The 15473-nt window shown below is 42.4% G+C and overlaps 1 protein-coding gene across 2 annotated transcripts in view; it reads right to left on the bottom strand.

The window, feature by feature from the left end:
* The window catches only part of Diaph3 (diaphanous related formin 3), a 433102-nt gene extending 420773 nt beyond the window's left edge, over positions 1-12329 (bottom strand). For both annotated transcript variants that reach the window (XM_040754912.1, XM_040754964.1), the window contains exon 1: positions 12083-12329. In XM_040754912.1, the coding sequence (XP_040610846.1) occupies positions 12083-12199 (117 nt within the window). In that variant the 5' untranslated portion in view covers positions 12200-12329. The remainder of the gene's footprint in view (positions 1-12082) is intronic.
* Between the last annotated feature and the right edge of the window lie 3144 nt (positions 12330-15473).

Below are 15473 nucleotides of genomic sequence, written 5' to 3'. Positions count from 1 at the left end.
CAGCCAGGTTCACACTGTGGTGACTGCTAGGTTCTGCCAAGTGTGGAGATCTGAGGCAAAACAAGGGGTCCAAAGGTCATTTTATCTACTTATAGTTCACCATATGTGAGGTTGGAAGTAAGGAACTTGAAGGCATGCTGGATCAAAGAAAGTTCCAGGGTTACCTCTGTCTCTGGAGTGGGGGTTTAGTAAGAAACAAATGTTGACAAGGGAAGAGGGCAGAGAAAGAAAAGAGAGGTGAGGTCAGGGGCTAGACGCTGAGATTAAGAAGAAAGAAAGGGGAGAGTTCTAGGGCCCAAACTTCATGATGTGTGTCCCACTCCAATGAAGGGCAGAAAGCCTAGACACAAACCCAGCATCTGACATGAAAGAGGTGATGAGAAGAGAGGAAGGAGGAAGGAGGCGGAAATGTTCAGTGTCAGAGCTCCTGTTAGATCCCCTTCAACATGGTCAAGTCCGCATGCTGTATTTCATAGTGATGAGATCTTCAGTACTCTCAAGTGTCCTAGAACTACTGAAAGCTACCACGTAGGAACTGGTAAGCACTTTTCCTAACCTGCCATAATAAACATCCACCCAACTAATGTTCACAACAAACACCAGATCCTGATCACCTCCATCTTACCAATAGGAAACTGGAAGCTCAGACACAGATTAGAATTCTGCCTAAGCCTAAACTAGCACAGAGGTTAGGGCTGGAACTCTAAATTTAGTCTTCGACGTAGTCAGTCATGAAAATATCTGGTTTTTGCATGCCTTTGCCCAACACTACTAGAGCTTTTCAGGAAAGGGGTGGATATTTAGTATATCTAAACTACATTTACACTTAAATTAATCATGAATGAATTAAGCAACCAGTGGTACAAAGTTACAAGAGTAACTTGGCTTCTCAATTAGGCAAGCATTCAAGATTCTACAAGTCTATACCAGGCACCACCTCAGGCTTAGGAGTATATGCATAAAGGAACTGAAAGCTTGTTGAAGGTAACATATCAATAAAGGCAAAACATTCTGACGGGAGGCTGACTAAAGTTAGAATGTGATTTTAATTGGAAACCTTCACCCTTTATAAAGAAATGAACCTGTCACATTGAATTTCTGGATACAGATTATATGTACTCCATTTTTTATGTTCATTTCTCAGGCTGTCAAATTATTCATTAGAAATGAATTGTAATTGTCATTACGAATTGAATTCTATCCAAAGTTTCAATAAACAAAAACAGTTTAATTCTAACGTCCATAATTAATGTCACCAATGTGAAAACCTTTTATTTAAAAGTGGAACATTAAAAGGTTTTACTTTATGATACAAACAAATAGCCTACTTTTGGAAAATGAAGCAATTAAAGTCAAAACTCCCCATATCCTAGGGAAACAGTTCACAATAAAATCATCCAATCAGAGACAGGAATGGTAGTCCATGCCTGTAATGCCAGCATTTGGAAGACTAAGGTAGGAAGATCAGGAACTCATGGCCAATCTTTGCTATATAGTGAATTCAAAACTAGTTTAGACTACAGTAGACATTGTCTCTAATAAATCAATTTAAATTAATCAGTCAGGTACATGATTATGGATTTCACAATTAATCCATGTAACATACGTAAGGCTTTCAGAATATTCTACTGCATAATTCCTTGGAGGAAATGGTGGCACAATGAACTGGCACTTAGCTATTCTTTAACTTAGGAAGGTATGACTTGGACCTCACCTACCTGGAACACAGCTCAAATCCCTCATCATAAATAATGCCCTCATTTGATACATTTAATCATAAGCCACCTTCCCATGATTTATTATGTACCATGATGCTCAATGATGGACAACAAAGAAAAAAATTAATTCCATTCACAGATGTACTTTTAGAAGAGCAGAAAAACAGTAAGATGCTTTTAATTTTTTTAAGCCCTAGAAGACCTTCCCTCAAGAAAATTACAAGCATAGCAAAAGCAGCACCCTATAAACAGCAAACACCCACATGCAAAAGTGAGCCAACTGCTGCTCCTCTAGGCCTATGAGATACTAACTTTTCATCTGCAAAGCTGCTCTGCTTTCCACATGAAGAAAGAAAGGCACCTAAAGAAGTTAAGTTACTGCCCACTATTGCCCGGCTTACAAGTGGCACAGCTGGGATCCAAGGCCTGAGAATGGGAGAAGTTACTGTTCATGTTATACATGCCTCTCTAAAAACCAACCAACAGGACGGTAACGGAAGGTCAGTGAGCTGTGTGAAGAGCAGAGTCGGTAGCAAGTACTTCCAGAAAGGCTGCAGCAAGTAACTGGGAACTTGATCATTTCAGCAACAAAGCTGAATGTTTTTAAACTCTCAAATTGTCCCCTAAGTTAATAATGAACACTTGCCTCGCTATTTGAGAAAAATTACTCCAAATGGTAAGGTGTTTCAATGCTCTCCTGCTGCTACTGAGAAGACATTACCTTTTTAGATGCTGTTCAAAAAGAGCCTGTGCTTTGATCCTTAATATCCCGTGAAGTAAAAGGTTATGCTTAATCTATATTTTATAGATCTGAAAGTCAAATGAGGCTGTGGGATAAACAAGCATGAGCATCAAGTAAGCACATCTTCAGCATTCGCCTGAGTCCTGGTCCTGGTTTAGATGACACTATGTGCCGACTTAAAGACAATTACATTAGTGTAATACCTTGCGGGGTTTTTTTTTTTCTTGTATTATTCTGCAAGCATAAACAAGTTATATACATGTTAATTTACATCCTATATAAAAAGACAATTTTAAATCCAATTTATACGGCAATAAATATATAAAGATCCTAGGACACAGCAATAAAGTTATGCATAAAGCATAGTTAATCCAAGGCAACAATAATAAAAGCGTGACAAATTTTAGCATTCCACCAACTGCACAAAGGTGTTCCAGGTACCATCTGTTCAGAAGCAATTGCTACAAGACAGACTAGATGAGATGCAAGGTTTCACAGTATAATAAATGTATGTCAGTTTGCTTGCTTCATAATTAAAGACACGAGTCTTTGAAAAAAGCAATTAAGCCTTGCTCTAAATCTGAGACAATCATCCCAATGCCCACCCATCCTTACCCTCAAAGAGAAAGAGCCACCCGGTCTACAAATACTAAACATGACATCTCTCTACTCTCAGCGGCTAATTGCACTCACCAAAGAGCCACTTGATGCATTTTTCATAAGTCATGCATTAAGAGGGGTGGGGAGAGGACGACACAGAAGGACCAAGCATGGACTTCTTATGGGTATATTAACCTCTGAACCTCCCTCAGTTTTCCTATGTCTAAAGTTTAAAAAAAGAAAATAGAAAGAAAGAAACCATTTTAGTTTTGGTGGGAGTAGGAAGTTCCTTTTGGAAGGGTGGGTTCTATTCATAAAGATGACTAGAAAGGAAATTTATTTCTTAGAAAAGCGGCCTAAATAAAATGATTTTGATGGCAAATGAAGGCTACTATGGCTGATACATTACAGAGCCAGTTGCTGTGCATGAATAAAATACGCACGAATGCGCCCAAAGCTTTCAACTAAGAACATGATCTGGATTATTTACTTTGACCTAATATCTATTTGTTCCAGGTCAGCTTGGTCTACACATTTAGGCCAGTCAGTGTAAGATTCTGTCTCAAAAAGAAAAAGAATATGTAAACCGATTAGATGGTTCTAAGACTCTGCAACATGATTACCCTTGTAACTATAATACCTGCTTGGCTTCCTGTAACAGCCATTAAAAAAAATTACCACAAGGTTGGTGGCTAAAATGCAAATTCATCCAGAAGTTCTAGAAGGCAGAGATTTCACATCAGTGTCTCTGCACCACCATCAGTGTGTTGGGGGGGGGTCCTCTGCTTTTGGCATTGCAGCAGCATGTGTTTGCCCACAGGCTGACCACGCATGCTTGGAGAACACTACCTGACTCTCAGCTTCTGATGGCTGTGTTGCTAACCTGTCTCCATAGTCACATCACCTTCTCCTTTGCAGGCAAAGCATCTCCTCTCATTCTAATAACCGGAAATAAGCCACCAGTTTTAGCCAGCAAACATAACACAAAAGTTCTTTTTTGCCATAGGAGGAAACAGACAAAGGCTCCACAGAATAAGGAGTAGAATATCTTCCTACACCAGCTTCCAGACATGCCTGGACAATAAAGCAAGCATGCCCTAATGTCACTAAGCCTGCTCTGATTTCACCTCTTCCTAAATCTATGACAAACACAAGTCACTCAACTTTCTGCCTCTTCCCACCTCCCAACCTACTTATGACCATGATGCCATTACTTATACATTTATTAGAGACATTATTAATACAGATAATAGTTTTTAGATGAGAAAAGAAGCCAAGAAGATTCACACTCCTAAAACCCATATTAAGGATCAGGACTGTGTGACCTTTATATAACTCATATGTACTCAAACGTACTAACCAGATTTTGTAGGATACCAGAGCATCTTGCTCTGGATGCAACAGACCAAACCAATGAAGCCTAATCATAGTAACTGAGCCTGGCTGGTTACAGAAGATCCAAAGGCCTTAACAGATTAGGCACAAAGAAATGACTCCCTAGACAAGAGCCAATTAAACTACCTTGATGTCTTGGTTCATAAATGTTGACAACAATCTGCTCAGAGTTGTCCAGTTCTCTGGTTCTAGAAGTTGTCTACCTACCAAATACTCCAATTACATGTATTGATATTTATAAAGCTTGCTCACTCACAAAGCCCACCTCATCATTAACGATGCCCCAAAACAGTACATATGTCTAACTCTTGTACCTGTGGCTCAGGAATCGATGCAGAAAAAATGGGGCAGAAACATCGTAAGAGGCATGGTAACAGGATGGAAGAAGAAAAAAAACAATGAAAATAGAAGGAATTATAATGAAATCACAAAGCAACCTACTTGGTAGAAACTATTAGAGACAAGATCTACCCTAAAGGTTATGTGAGATTTTAAAGAATATTCCTAATTAAAGAATGCCTCTACAAATTTGGATTACTGATTCGCACGTCTTCTGTTAGACACAGGCATCCATGCAGTTGGAGCCTTCTCCCATATGCCATATGTCTTAGTCAGTCTAGACCTGGTGACAATCAGTGCTTGAACTGTGTGTGGCTACCAGCAATGGGAGAAAGATGCCTTGGTCAGTCTAGACCTGGTGACTGTCACTGGGTGAGCTGTGTTGGCTATCAGCAATGGAAGGAAGATGCTACTGCACAGTTTTTCTCAACAGGAAAACCTTTCTACTCAGTTCTGATCTAGAAGGGAACTAGGACTCAGGTCCAGGTGCTGCCTACAAGACCTAGATCAGGTTCCAGGTGCGGTGATTCTGCTGAATGCTACCTCCTTCTCAAAGTCTGGAGAGGCACCGACCTTTCCTCTCAGTACCCTTCACCTTGCACTGTCCCCACTGGCTATCTCAATACTCGATGCCTACTGTATCTTCTACTGAAATAGAGGCAGCAGGTTTATAGACAGCACACATCAGCTGATTCAACCCAACAGTATACAGTTACAGATCAGCTCCTACTATTTACACGTATGTAGGAAGACAGGAAATAAGTTGCAAATGTTGTTACCTAATTTGCAAATTACTCAAAGCCAATAGTTTTACATTCAGTAGAAATCAAGGATTCGTCTTCTCTATCAAACAGGATCAGTAGGCACCAAGGGTGGGGCATAACTAAGACAAGAAGCACGTGACCAGTTTACAATCAGTCCTACTTTCAGCTTGTCCATTAATGGAAGTGAACAAAAAAATGAACAACTGTATCATCCCTACCCCTGCCATATGGAAAACAAGAGTACTTGTTCTGAAAGCTCAGACAATGAGAGTAACTAAAGGAAAAAAGAAAAAAGGAAAAAAAATCAGCCTAATATCACTTCATCCCAATCAAGGAAAATCAAAGAATTGACCTGACATCCTGCAATAAGGCTGACTGAACTACAGATCACTCACTCCTAGAGGCACACTTAGGATCTGTGATGATCCCAAAGACCACCCTCCTTCCCAAAACAAGAGCACCTGTATGGGATGTCAAGACAGCAAGAGGTGGGCAGGCTGAAAAAGCTGCTCAGAAGGCAGAGGAGACTGGGCACCTGGACTTTGGCAAAAACAGCGGTGAGGTGGGACAGCTCAGCAGGAAAAACTGGTCCTAAACCACCATCAGCATACTGGTGAAAACAGCGAAACAACTCCATAGGAAAGCATCCTCAGGAGATCTTGTCCCTTTCCCCTTCTCTGGAGGGACCTTATATGTCTCTCTTAGGTTCCTCATTGTTTCCTAGCTTCTCTGGGGCATGGATTATAGGCTGGTAATCCCTTGCTCTATGTCTAATATCCAGTTATGAGAGAGTATATACCATGTTTGTCTTTGTGTGTCTGGGTTACCTCACTCAGGATGGTTTCTTCTAGTTCTATCCATTTGCCTGTGAATTTCAAGATTTCATTTTTTCCCACGCTGAGCAGTACTCCATTGTGTAAATATACCACATTTTCTTTATCCATTCTTCAGCTGGGGGCATCTACTTTCCTTCAGGTTCTAGCTATTACAAATAACGCTATGAATAAAATTGAACTGATATCTTTGTGGTATGAATGTTCATCCTTTAGGTAAACTCTAAGAGTAGAATTAAGAATGATGCCTGTTTTCCTGAGAAACTGCCATACTGAAATCCAAAGTGGTTGTACAAGTTTGCATTCACACCAGCAATGGAGAGGGTTCCCCTTTCTCCACATTCTCTCCAGCATAAACTGTCATTGGTTTTTTGAGTTTAGCCATTCTGACTGGAGCAAGATGGCATCCCAGAATTGTTTTGATTTGCATTTCACTGATGGCTAAGGATGTTGAGCACTTTCTTAAGTATCTTTCAGCCATTTTAGACTCCTCTATTGAGAATTCTCTATTTAGATGTGTACCCCATTTTTTAACTGAATTATCTGGTGTTTTGGTGACTAGCTTATTGAGTTCTTTGTATATTTTGGAGATCAGCCCTCTGTCAGATGCGGAGTTGGTGAATATCTTTTCCCATTCTGTGGACTGCCTTTTTGTCTTGTTAACTGTGTCCTTTGCCTTATAGAAGCTTCTCAGTTTCAGGAGGTCCCATTTATTAATTGTTGATCTCAGTGTCTGTGTTACTGGTGTTATGTTCAGGAAGTGGTCTCCTGTGCCAATTCATTCAAGGGTACTTCCCACTTTCTCTTCTAACAGTTTCAGTGTAGGTGGATTTATGTTGAGGCCTTTGATCCATTTGGACTTAAGTTTTATGCATGGGAATAGATATGGATCTATCCACAGTCTTCTACATGTCTGCATCCAGTTATGCCAGCAACATCTGCTGAAGATGCTTTCATTTTTTCCATTATATAATTTTAGCTTCTTTGTCAAAAATCATAGGGGGGAGAAGAGAGGGAAGTAGGAGAAAAAGGAGAGGGAGGAGGAGAACATGAAGGATCCGGAAGGTTGAGTTGGGGGAAGAACAGAGAAAGGCAGCAAAGAAAAAGATACCTTAATAGAGGGAGTCATTATGGGCTTAAAGAGAAATCTGGACCTAGGGAAATCTCCAGGGATCCGCAAGGATGATCCCAACTAAGAATCTAAGCAATAGTGGAGAGGCTACCTTAAATGCCCTTCCCCTTTAATGCGATTGATGACTACCTTAAATGCCATCCTAGAGCCTTCACCCAGTAGCTGATGGAAGCAGAAACAGAGATTCACAGTCAAGCATTGAGCCAAACTCCTGGAATCCAGTTGTAGAGAGGGAGGAGTGATAAGCAAAGGGGTCAAGACAATGCTGGGGAAACCCACAGAGACAGCTGACCTGAGCAAACGGAAGCTCATGGACCCCAGTCTGACAGCTGGGGAACCAGCATAGAACTGAACAAGACACCCTGAATGTGGGTGCCAGTTGGGGGCGTCTGGGCAGTCTATGGAGTCTCTGGCAGTGGAACCAGTATTTATCCCTAGTGTACGTATGGACTTTGGGAGTCCATTCCCTATGGAGGTATACTCTCTCAGCCTAGATATAAGGGGGAGGGCCTAGGTCCTGCCCCAAATGATGTGACTAATGATTCCCCCATGGGAGGTCTCACCCTCCCTGAGGAGTGAATGGAAGTGTGATGGGGGGGGTTCAGTGAGGGGCATGGGAGGATGGAAGAGAGAGGGAACTGGGATTGATATGTAAAATAAGATTGTTTTTAATTTAAATAAAAATTAAATAAAGAAAAACATCCTCAGTTTAGGCCCCCAAGAATTCCACTGGTTTAAAATGAGGCGCTTACTTAATTCAACAGGAGGAAAAGCAAAAAACAATAAAATCAAGCCAGTGTAGATGGTCCAAAGACTGCATGTATCAGAGCTACAGAGAAAGAACAGCCAAGACACAAGTGACTACCAAGAATGCCCAGACAGGTACAAAAAAGAAGCAAATGGAACTCACCAAAGGAAAAAGCAACTGCTGAAATCAAATATTCAGAACAAATAAAAATAGCAGAGCAGAAAGAGCTGATGCCAAGTATGGGTAAAGAAATTGCTATGGACAGATCCTTCTAGAGTGTCAGTGAAGCTCTCACCCCTCACCAAGGAAACTTCTCTTTGCAACAGATGAAGACCATTATGGAAAGTCACACCTGCTCAAATCGCAGGGGTGGGGAGGCCAGTCCCAGTTCATTCATCTACAAAACAACCCTTGCACCTAAGGCTCAGGTGCAAGAAGACAGGACAGAGAGATTGTAACAGCAGGAGGGACAAGAAGTGTGCTGTGAGATTGTGTCTCCTAGGAAAGTTAGAGACGCTACCTCCATGAAGTCTCACCAGCACGGCTGCCATAAACAAGACCTGAACAAGAACAGCACCTAAGACATGCTAATGTCCAGTTGCTCGGGAAGACTCAATCATGGACAAAGAACTTCAGGCAACTAACGGATGCTGATAACACCGACTGGTTATCCAAGGCCAAAGGATTAGCCCTGAAAACATGCAAGTAACATTAGAAGGAATGAACAGGTTGTATTCAAATATTCAAAGAACATAAAGCCAGGTGGTGATGGTACATGCCTTTATTACTAGCACTAGGGAGGCAGAGGCGCAGGCAGCTGGATCTCTGTGTGCCTGAGGATAGCCTGCTTGGTCTACAGAGTGACGTCCAGGAGAGCCAGGCCTACACAGAAAAGCCCTGTGTCAAAAATTTAAAAAGAGAGAATATATTTATATTTTTAAATACACATATAAATGTATCAAAAAAAGAGGCCATGAATTTGAGAGAGGGGTGTAACATACATGGGAGGGTTGGAGGGAGGAAAGGGAATGGGGAAAATGACCTCAAAACATAAAAAATAATAAGTTAATATGTAAGCAAAAGTCTAATTGCAGAGATCAACAAGAATGCAAATTACTTGTAAATTAATCACTAAGTCGTGATTCATATGAAGCCCCACCCATGAAGCCAACACTGTAGCTGTGTTTATCCATCTTGGAACTTCAGTATGTTGTCTCTTAAACCCCATTTAACCGATGAAGTCAACACTGTAGGTGTGTTTATCCATCTTAGAACTTCAAGATGTTGTCTCTCAGACTTCATTTAGCCTTTGCACGACTTTTAACAAATGGTATGATCAATATGGTATTGTGTGACTTTTTTGCTCTTTTGGCTTTTTTGAGGGGGCCGACTACCCAGCTCCCAAATAAGTCGCCCAGTCTTATTCTTACTCATGAATGCCCAGCCTTAGTTTAGCCTGTTTCTAGCCAGCTTTTCTTAACTTATCCCACGTACCTTTTTCCTGCTGGGCCTTTATCTTTCCTATTTCTACATATCTTCTTTCTTTTTTACTCCATGGCTGACTGGGTGGCTGGCCCCTGCCATACTCCTCCTCCTCTTCCTCGTTTCTCCTTCTAGTTTTCCTCTCAGCCTGGTAGCCCCACTCATCCTTGCTCCTGCCTTGCTATTGGCCATTCGGCTCTTTATTAGGACCACCATGTGTTTCAGACAGCCACAGAAACACAGCTTCACAGAGTTAAACAAATGCAATGTAAACAAAAGTCACACACCTTAAAATAATTCCCCAACAATATGGCATAACTAATAAATAAAACCCACAATCACCAGCCTTCAGTAAAATCAAATATTTATTCAGGAATGCCATGCTGTAAACTACAGAAAATCACACTTCCTGAATCTTGGACCATGGGAGTGCAGACAAGATATATTGAGAGTATCAATCCAGAGGGTAAATTATAAAAAGAGATGGCATCGTTCCATGGATTCCTTTTATGATCAAATTAACTCTCTCCTATTCAGTCTCAGACCTGAGGAGATAGAGTAATGAAGCACACACTTGACCTTTTTTATAGCATGTCTCCATCCATCTAATTCTGATGATCACTTCTGTATAATCAATCCCACTGTTGCTCATGGCCGGTACCCTGATGTCCCTTATCTCAGTTCTCATTTGTATTTAATTACAAGCAAATCAACATGTCTCCATCCATCTTACTCTGGTGATCACTTCTGTATAATCAATTCCACTGTTGCTCACTGTCAGTATCCTGATGTCCCTTATCTCAGTTCTCATTTGTATTTAATTACAAGTAAATATTATACTTAGCAGTTGAGTCACAATCCAGTATATCCCTAATTTGTAAATCATGGCTTAAATTCTTCACATTTTATTTCTCCAAAACAGGCAAATGTTGATACTATGACAAAAAATACTAATTTTCCCCTACTTCTAAGTAAAACAGTATTAAATCTCCAATTCTCGTGAACTAACACCAAAATCTACCAACCCACACAATCAGACCCAAGTGAAAATCATCCTCATTACCGAGTTTTCCTTCAGCTGACATTAATAAAAACCTTGCCATAACTCTTCCTTATCCATTGAGAACACAAAGTTCACTCAGACGACATAGTTACCATTTTCCTATCAGAATTTAGAAACCAACTAAACATAGAACCATAGAAAACTGTCATATTTTGGTTCCTTTACCAAAATCTACATTACTTTGGTCAAGTTCATGGAGAGTGACCAGGCTTTACATCCACCTTTGTAAGACAGGCTTATTTTCTGACCACAATGAATGTTGTACATGACAATCTACTTTGGAGGTATAGTGAAACAATAATGTGCTCTCATGCTATTCAGGGTAACGTCATGACTTCACAATTAATTAAATCTTTCCCCCACTGTTTAAAGATATAAAAGATGCGTACTTAGATCTCCAACCTGTACCTGTGCAGAAGGAAGGACCAGGTCAGCTCAGCTATCATTCATGAGCTACATATAAAACCGTGGAAGAGCCAGTCGTTGGTGGCGCACACATTTAATCCCAGCACTTGGGAGGCAGAGGCAGGCAGATCTCTATGAGTTCAAGGCCAGCCTGACCTGATCTACAGAGCGAGTTCCATAACAGACTCTCCAAAGCAATACAGGGAAACCCTGACTCAAAAAAAAAACTTTGGAAGACTCAGCCAGCCCTACCTACTGTCAGTCTCAATGTCAATATGTCAATAAAATGCTCCCATTTATAAATATACATACCATCAGTGGTATTTCTTAAATTAGAAAAAAAATTCTAAGAGCGCAAAGCCAACCCGATTAACGAGTTTTAGATACTTGAAGACTCCTTCCAAACTAAACAAGACATTCTTTACCAGTGACTACACAACACATCCCGCCAAGTTTGAAATCAGTTGCCTCAACTTGAAAAAATACATCCACCTTCAAAAGTTCGTGTCGGATTAAAATATGGGAGGGTGGGGGACTAAGAACTAGAAGTTCATTTTCTGTCTTACAGTCTGTTATACCAAAGGGGTGGTGTGAAATTCAACTTTTTTTAAGAGTGCAGAATCCGCCCCGATGACGTCAGTACACAGACATGGACTGTTTTTCAGATTGACCGTAAGACACGCTAAGGCTTCGGTCCTGCCGGGAATCGAATCCCGCCCTGTCACTGTGGATCTAAGCCGCTGAGCGGCTCTGGCCTTCTGAAGCAAACATAGCTCCCCGCTCCCGTGGCTGTCAGCCTGGGGCGCGGGGAGCTGAAGGCCCCGGGAATCGCCGCACCCCGTGACTCTGCTCCACACTTACCAACTTGGGGCGCTTCTCCCCGGGCTCGTAGGGGCCTGAGGGCGGCGCGGGAGACAGGCCCTTCCTCCGCGGCGCCTTGCTGTCCCGGCCGAGAGCTCGCGCCCGGTGCCTCTCCATCTCCCCGGGTCCCGATCGCCACCTGACCTGGGCCCGAGCTCCGCTGGCTTCACCTTCCGGGTCCCGCGCCGACGGCGCAGCGCCCTAACCGCTGGCTCGCTGCACCCGGCTGAGCCAATGCATCCGAAATCTCCCGCCACCTCAGCCAGCCCGCTCAGCCAATCCCGCGCCGCGGAGCCAGGGACGCGCGCTCCGCCCCTTCCGGGTCTGCCTACGCCTGGGCCTGATTGGCCCTTCGGCCTGTCCATTGCGCTTCTCGCCCTCTGGCCGTGCGGGCGGCAGCCAGAAGCTGAGATAAAAGGAGATTGGGCTTTGGAAGGAGTGTTGAGCCCGAGAGAGTCACTGGCACCAGCTTAGATTGTGAGAGTGGGTTCTAGAAAACCGAGCCGCAGCGCTGAATAGGAAAGCAGCTGGTAAGCCCTGTGATTGGTCTCCTGGGACAGGTATTTCGGTGCTGTAATTGCCAGCGCCCATGCCTCTTAGAAGAGATGTTTTCTAGACTTGATTACCGTTTCGATAAAAACAGAACTGTGACCTCAGGGAATGCGAGAGTTCATGCTGAAACCTAAAATAATTGGCCATAACCCAGGAACTTGAATTCAGGTTGTCCAAATACCACATATCAAAGTAGTAACCGTGTCATGAAGTTTTTGGTAATTGAAGCACGGAAAAAAGTCAGCAAGCAACTTTTCAAACACATTAGGAGAAACACTACTTTAAAAAAAAAAGCCTTCAGATGCTATGGGATGTCAATCTTCGATTTGAAGTTGGCGGAAGCTACTAGGTTTTTAAGGAAGAGCAAAGAGTGTCACGTGATGGTCACAAGAATGTTAGATTAAACACATTGATGAGTGACAATTAAGTGAGTCAAGATTATTTGGCCCTGGATTTGCAGCATTCCAACTTTCCACAATCACCCTTGTAGAATAGTTAATGCAGGTGTGGCTTTTTCTGGAACTTCGGTTCACATTATTGATCACTTAAAGCATGCCTAGGAACCTGAGTGCTCACTCTGGGTAAACCAAAAACAGTTCACAGTTTGGTGTGGTTCACAAAACTTGACACGAATAACCAGTGTAGAAATAACAGCAATTCTACACGTTTTTAAGAACTGGGGCGGGGGGGGGGGGGAGGCGGGGAATTCCTAAAGTATATATAGGAAAGCAGTAATATCAGAACCGGGGCTTAAGCAGCCTTATCAAGGGAAACTCAGACACCTGTCACCAATATGACAAGTAAAGAAAAGAAAACTCTGGGAATGTATTCAGTGTACCCACACTGGAAAGAGGAACAAATGAAAAGATCCAGAGATTCCCCCAAGTCCAACTCTGGGGCACTGAGGTTTGGATTTAAGCAGTGAGTAAGGGGTCTGTATAACTGAGTGGTTATGGTCACCCTGTGATGCTACACATCCCCCTTGCCATGCCTCCCTTGTGTGCCACAAGCTGTCAGAACGGTGTCACATCTCTTCCTGGAGACAAGCTTCTCCTCTGGCTGGCACCAAGGCTCAGCCTTCTCCTCCAGTATTAAATAGCAAGAGGCAGGGTGGTTACAATAGAAAGCATACATGGATTTAGACAGGCAGAAGACTGGCAAGGCGTTCGTGTAAGAGGTAGAGCAGGCAGCAAGGCCAAGAGAGGTCACGAATACAGAGTTGAAGGAATTTATCTGGCACATTGTGAAGGCCCTTGAAAGGAAACCATGTAGAGGAATTTGTTGTGTACACTGAAGGTCAAGTTTTGAGGCTAATGCAGTTTTCTCATACATCACTGTTTCTTCCCCTTTAAAAGTCATCTTTGCCTTCCAACTATTTCCTTAAAGATATTGATCTCCTGACCATACAGAGGTTATGTGAGCCCAGACAGGCAAACATGAAGTATTGATCTCGGTACAAGAAACAATTCTAGGTGTTTCACAGAGATTAGCACAAGGGTTCAGAAAAATGAGCCTAAGGTCTGACTAAGTTTCCGTCTACAACTTTTCGGGGTTTAGGTGTGGCTTTTGTCTTGCAGGGAGTGTTTGCTGCTTTTCTTGTTTTAATGCGAGTTATTGTTGTGTCACATGACCATATTCTACTTAAGCCAGCATCGAAGAGAAGTTGCTAGCTCAGTGTCATGATGAACGACAAAGATGCAGCTTAACTTTTGATATTTATTAGCTGAGTGGTGTTGGAGATGATGTTTAAGTTTCTTGGCTTCTCCATCAGCAAATCCTTCAAATAGGAATGCTTCAGGTTCAATGAGACAACATACAAAAAGCACATAGAACAATATCTGAGTGTCCTGCAGCCAAGGAGCACCAGGAGAAATATAGTTGGAACAACTTAGATTTGTTACAGTGCATAAGAACATGCCCTATGGTGAACCACGGGGGTCTTGGGAAGAGGGTGGTTTGGGGAAAACATCACAGAATACTGTTAGGAGGACTGGCCTGGGTTGGCTGCTGTCTGGAAACTTCACTGAACACTATTAGGAAAACTGGCCTGAGTTGGGTGCTGTCAGGAAATTGGGACAGTTTGATTCCTGAACATCTTGAGGTTTTCTTAGAGCATGGCATGGTGGAGCTATAACCAACAACATGGCAAATACTCAAAGAGTGAGAAGTACGTGATGTCAAAAGACAAAATTCAAACAACTTTAGTTTTAAAAGTGATGGTATTCTGTTTTTCAATTGTAGAAAAGTACACATCCTATAAATCACAATGACTGGTCTCCTGAGCTGAGCCATGAGTGTGGCTTCACCATCAGGATAGCACTAATGAAAGCAAAAATAAAGAGTGAAAAGGAGACCCATGACATCACAATCACTTAAAAGAGGTAGAACTTTCTCAGAAGGTCAGCTCTGGGAAACTAGGACCAAGCTACCTCACTGCAAGAAATCTCCTGGAGGTGGATGATGGTTAAAATTGACTGCCAACTTGACACGTTCTAGAACCACCGAGGAGACACACCTTGATCACACCTGCAAGAAAGTATCTAGATTGGGTTTAGTGATATAGGAGCAGCACCATTCCATGGGCATGGATGCCAGACCTAGTTTAAAAAAAAAAAAAAAAGGAGGCAAGTTGAGCACCAGCGTTCATCCATCTATGCTTCCTAACTGCCCGTGCACTGTAAGCAGCTGCCCCGTGTTCCTGCAGGGGTGCCTTCCCTGCCATGACATACACACCCCAGCTCTGCTCCAAACTAAACCCTTCCATCGCCCAGCTGATCTGTCAAATTTCATTGCAACAAGGAAATGAACTACTGCAAGGGGAAACTAGCCCACTTCAGAG

Source organism: Mesocricetus auratus, unplaced genomic scaffold (genome assembly GCF_017639785.1).
Source record: "Mesocricetus auratus isolate SY011 unplaced genomic scaffold, BCM_Maur_2.0 Super-Scaffold_2245, whole genome shotgun sequence".
NCBI classification, from domain to species: domain Eukaryota; kingdom Metazoa; phylum Chordata; class Mammalia; order Rodentia; family Cricetidae; genus Mesocricetus; species Mesocricetus auratus.
The sequence above is the reverse complement of the archived record's forward strand: the minus strand, read 5'-3'. Positions and strand labels throughout refer to the sequence as shown.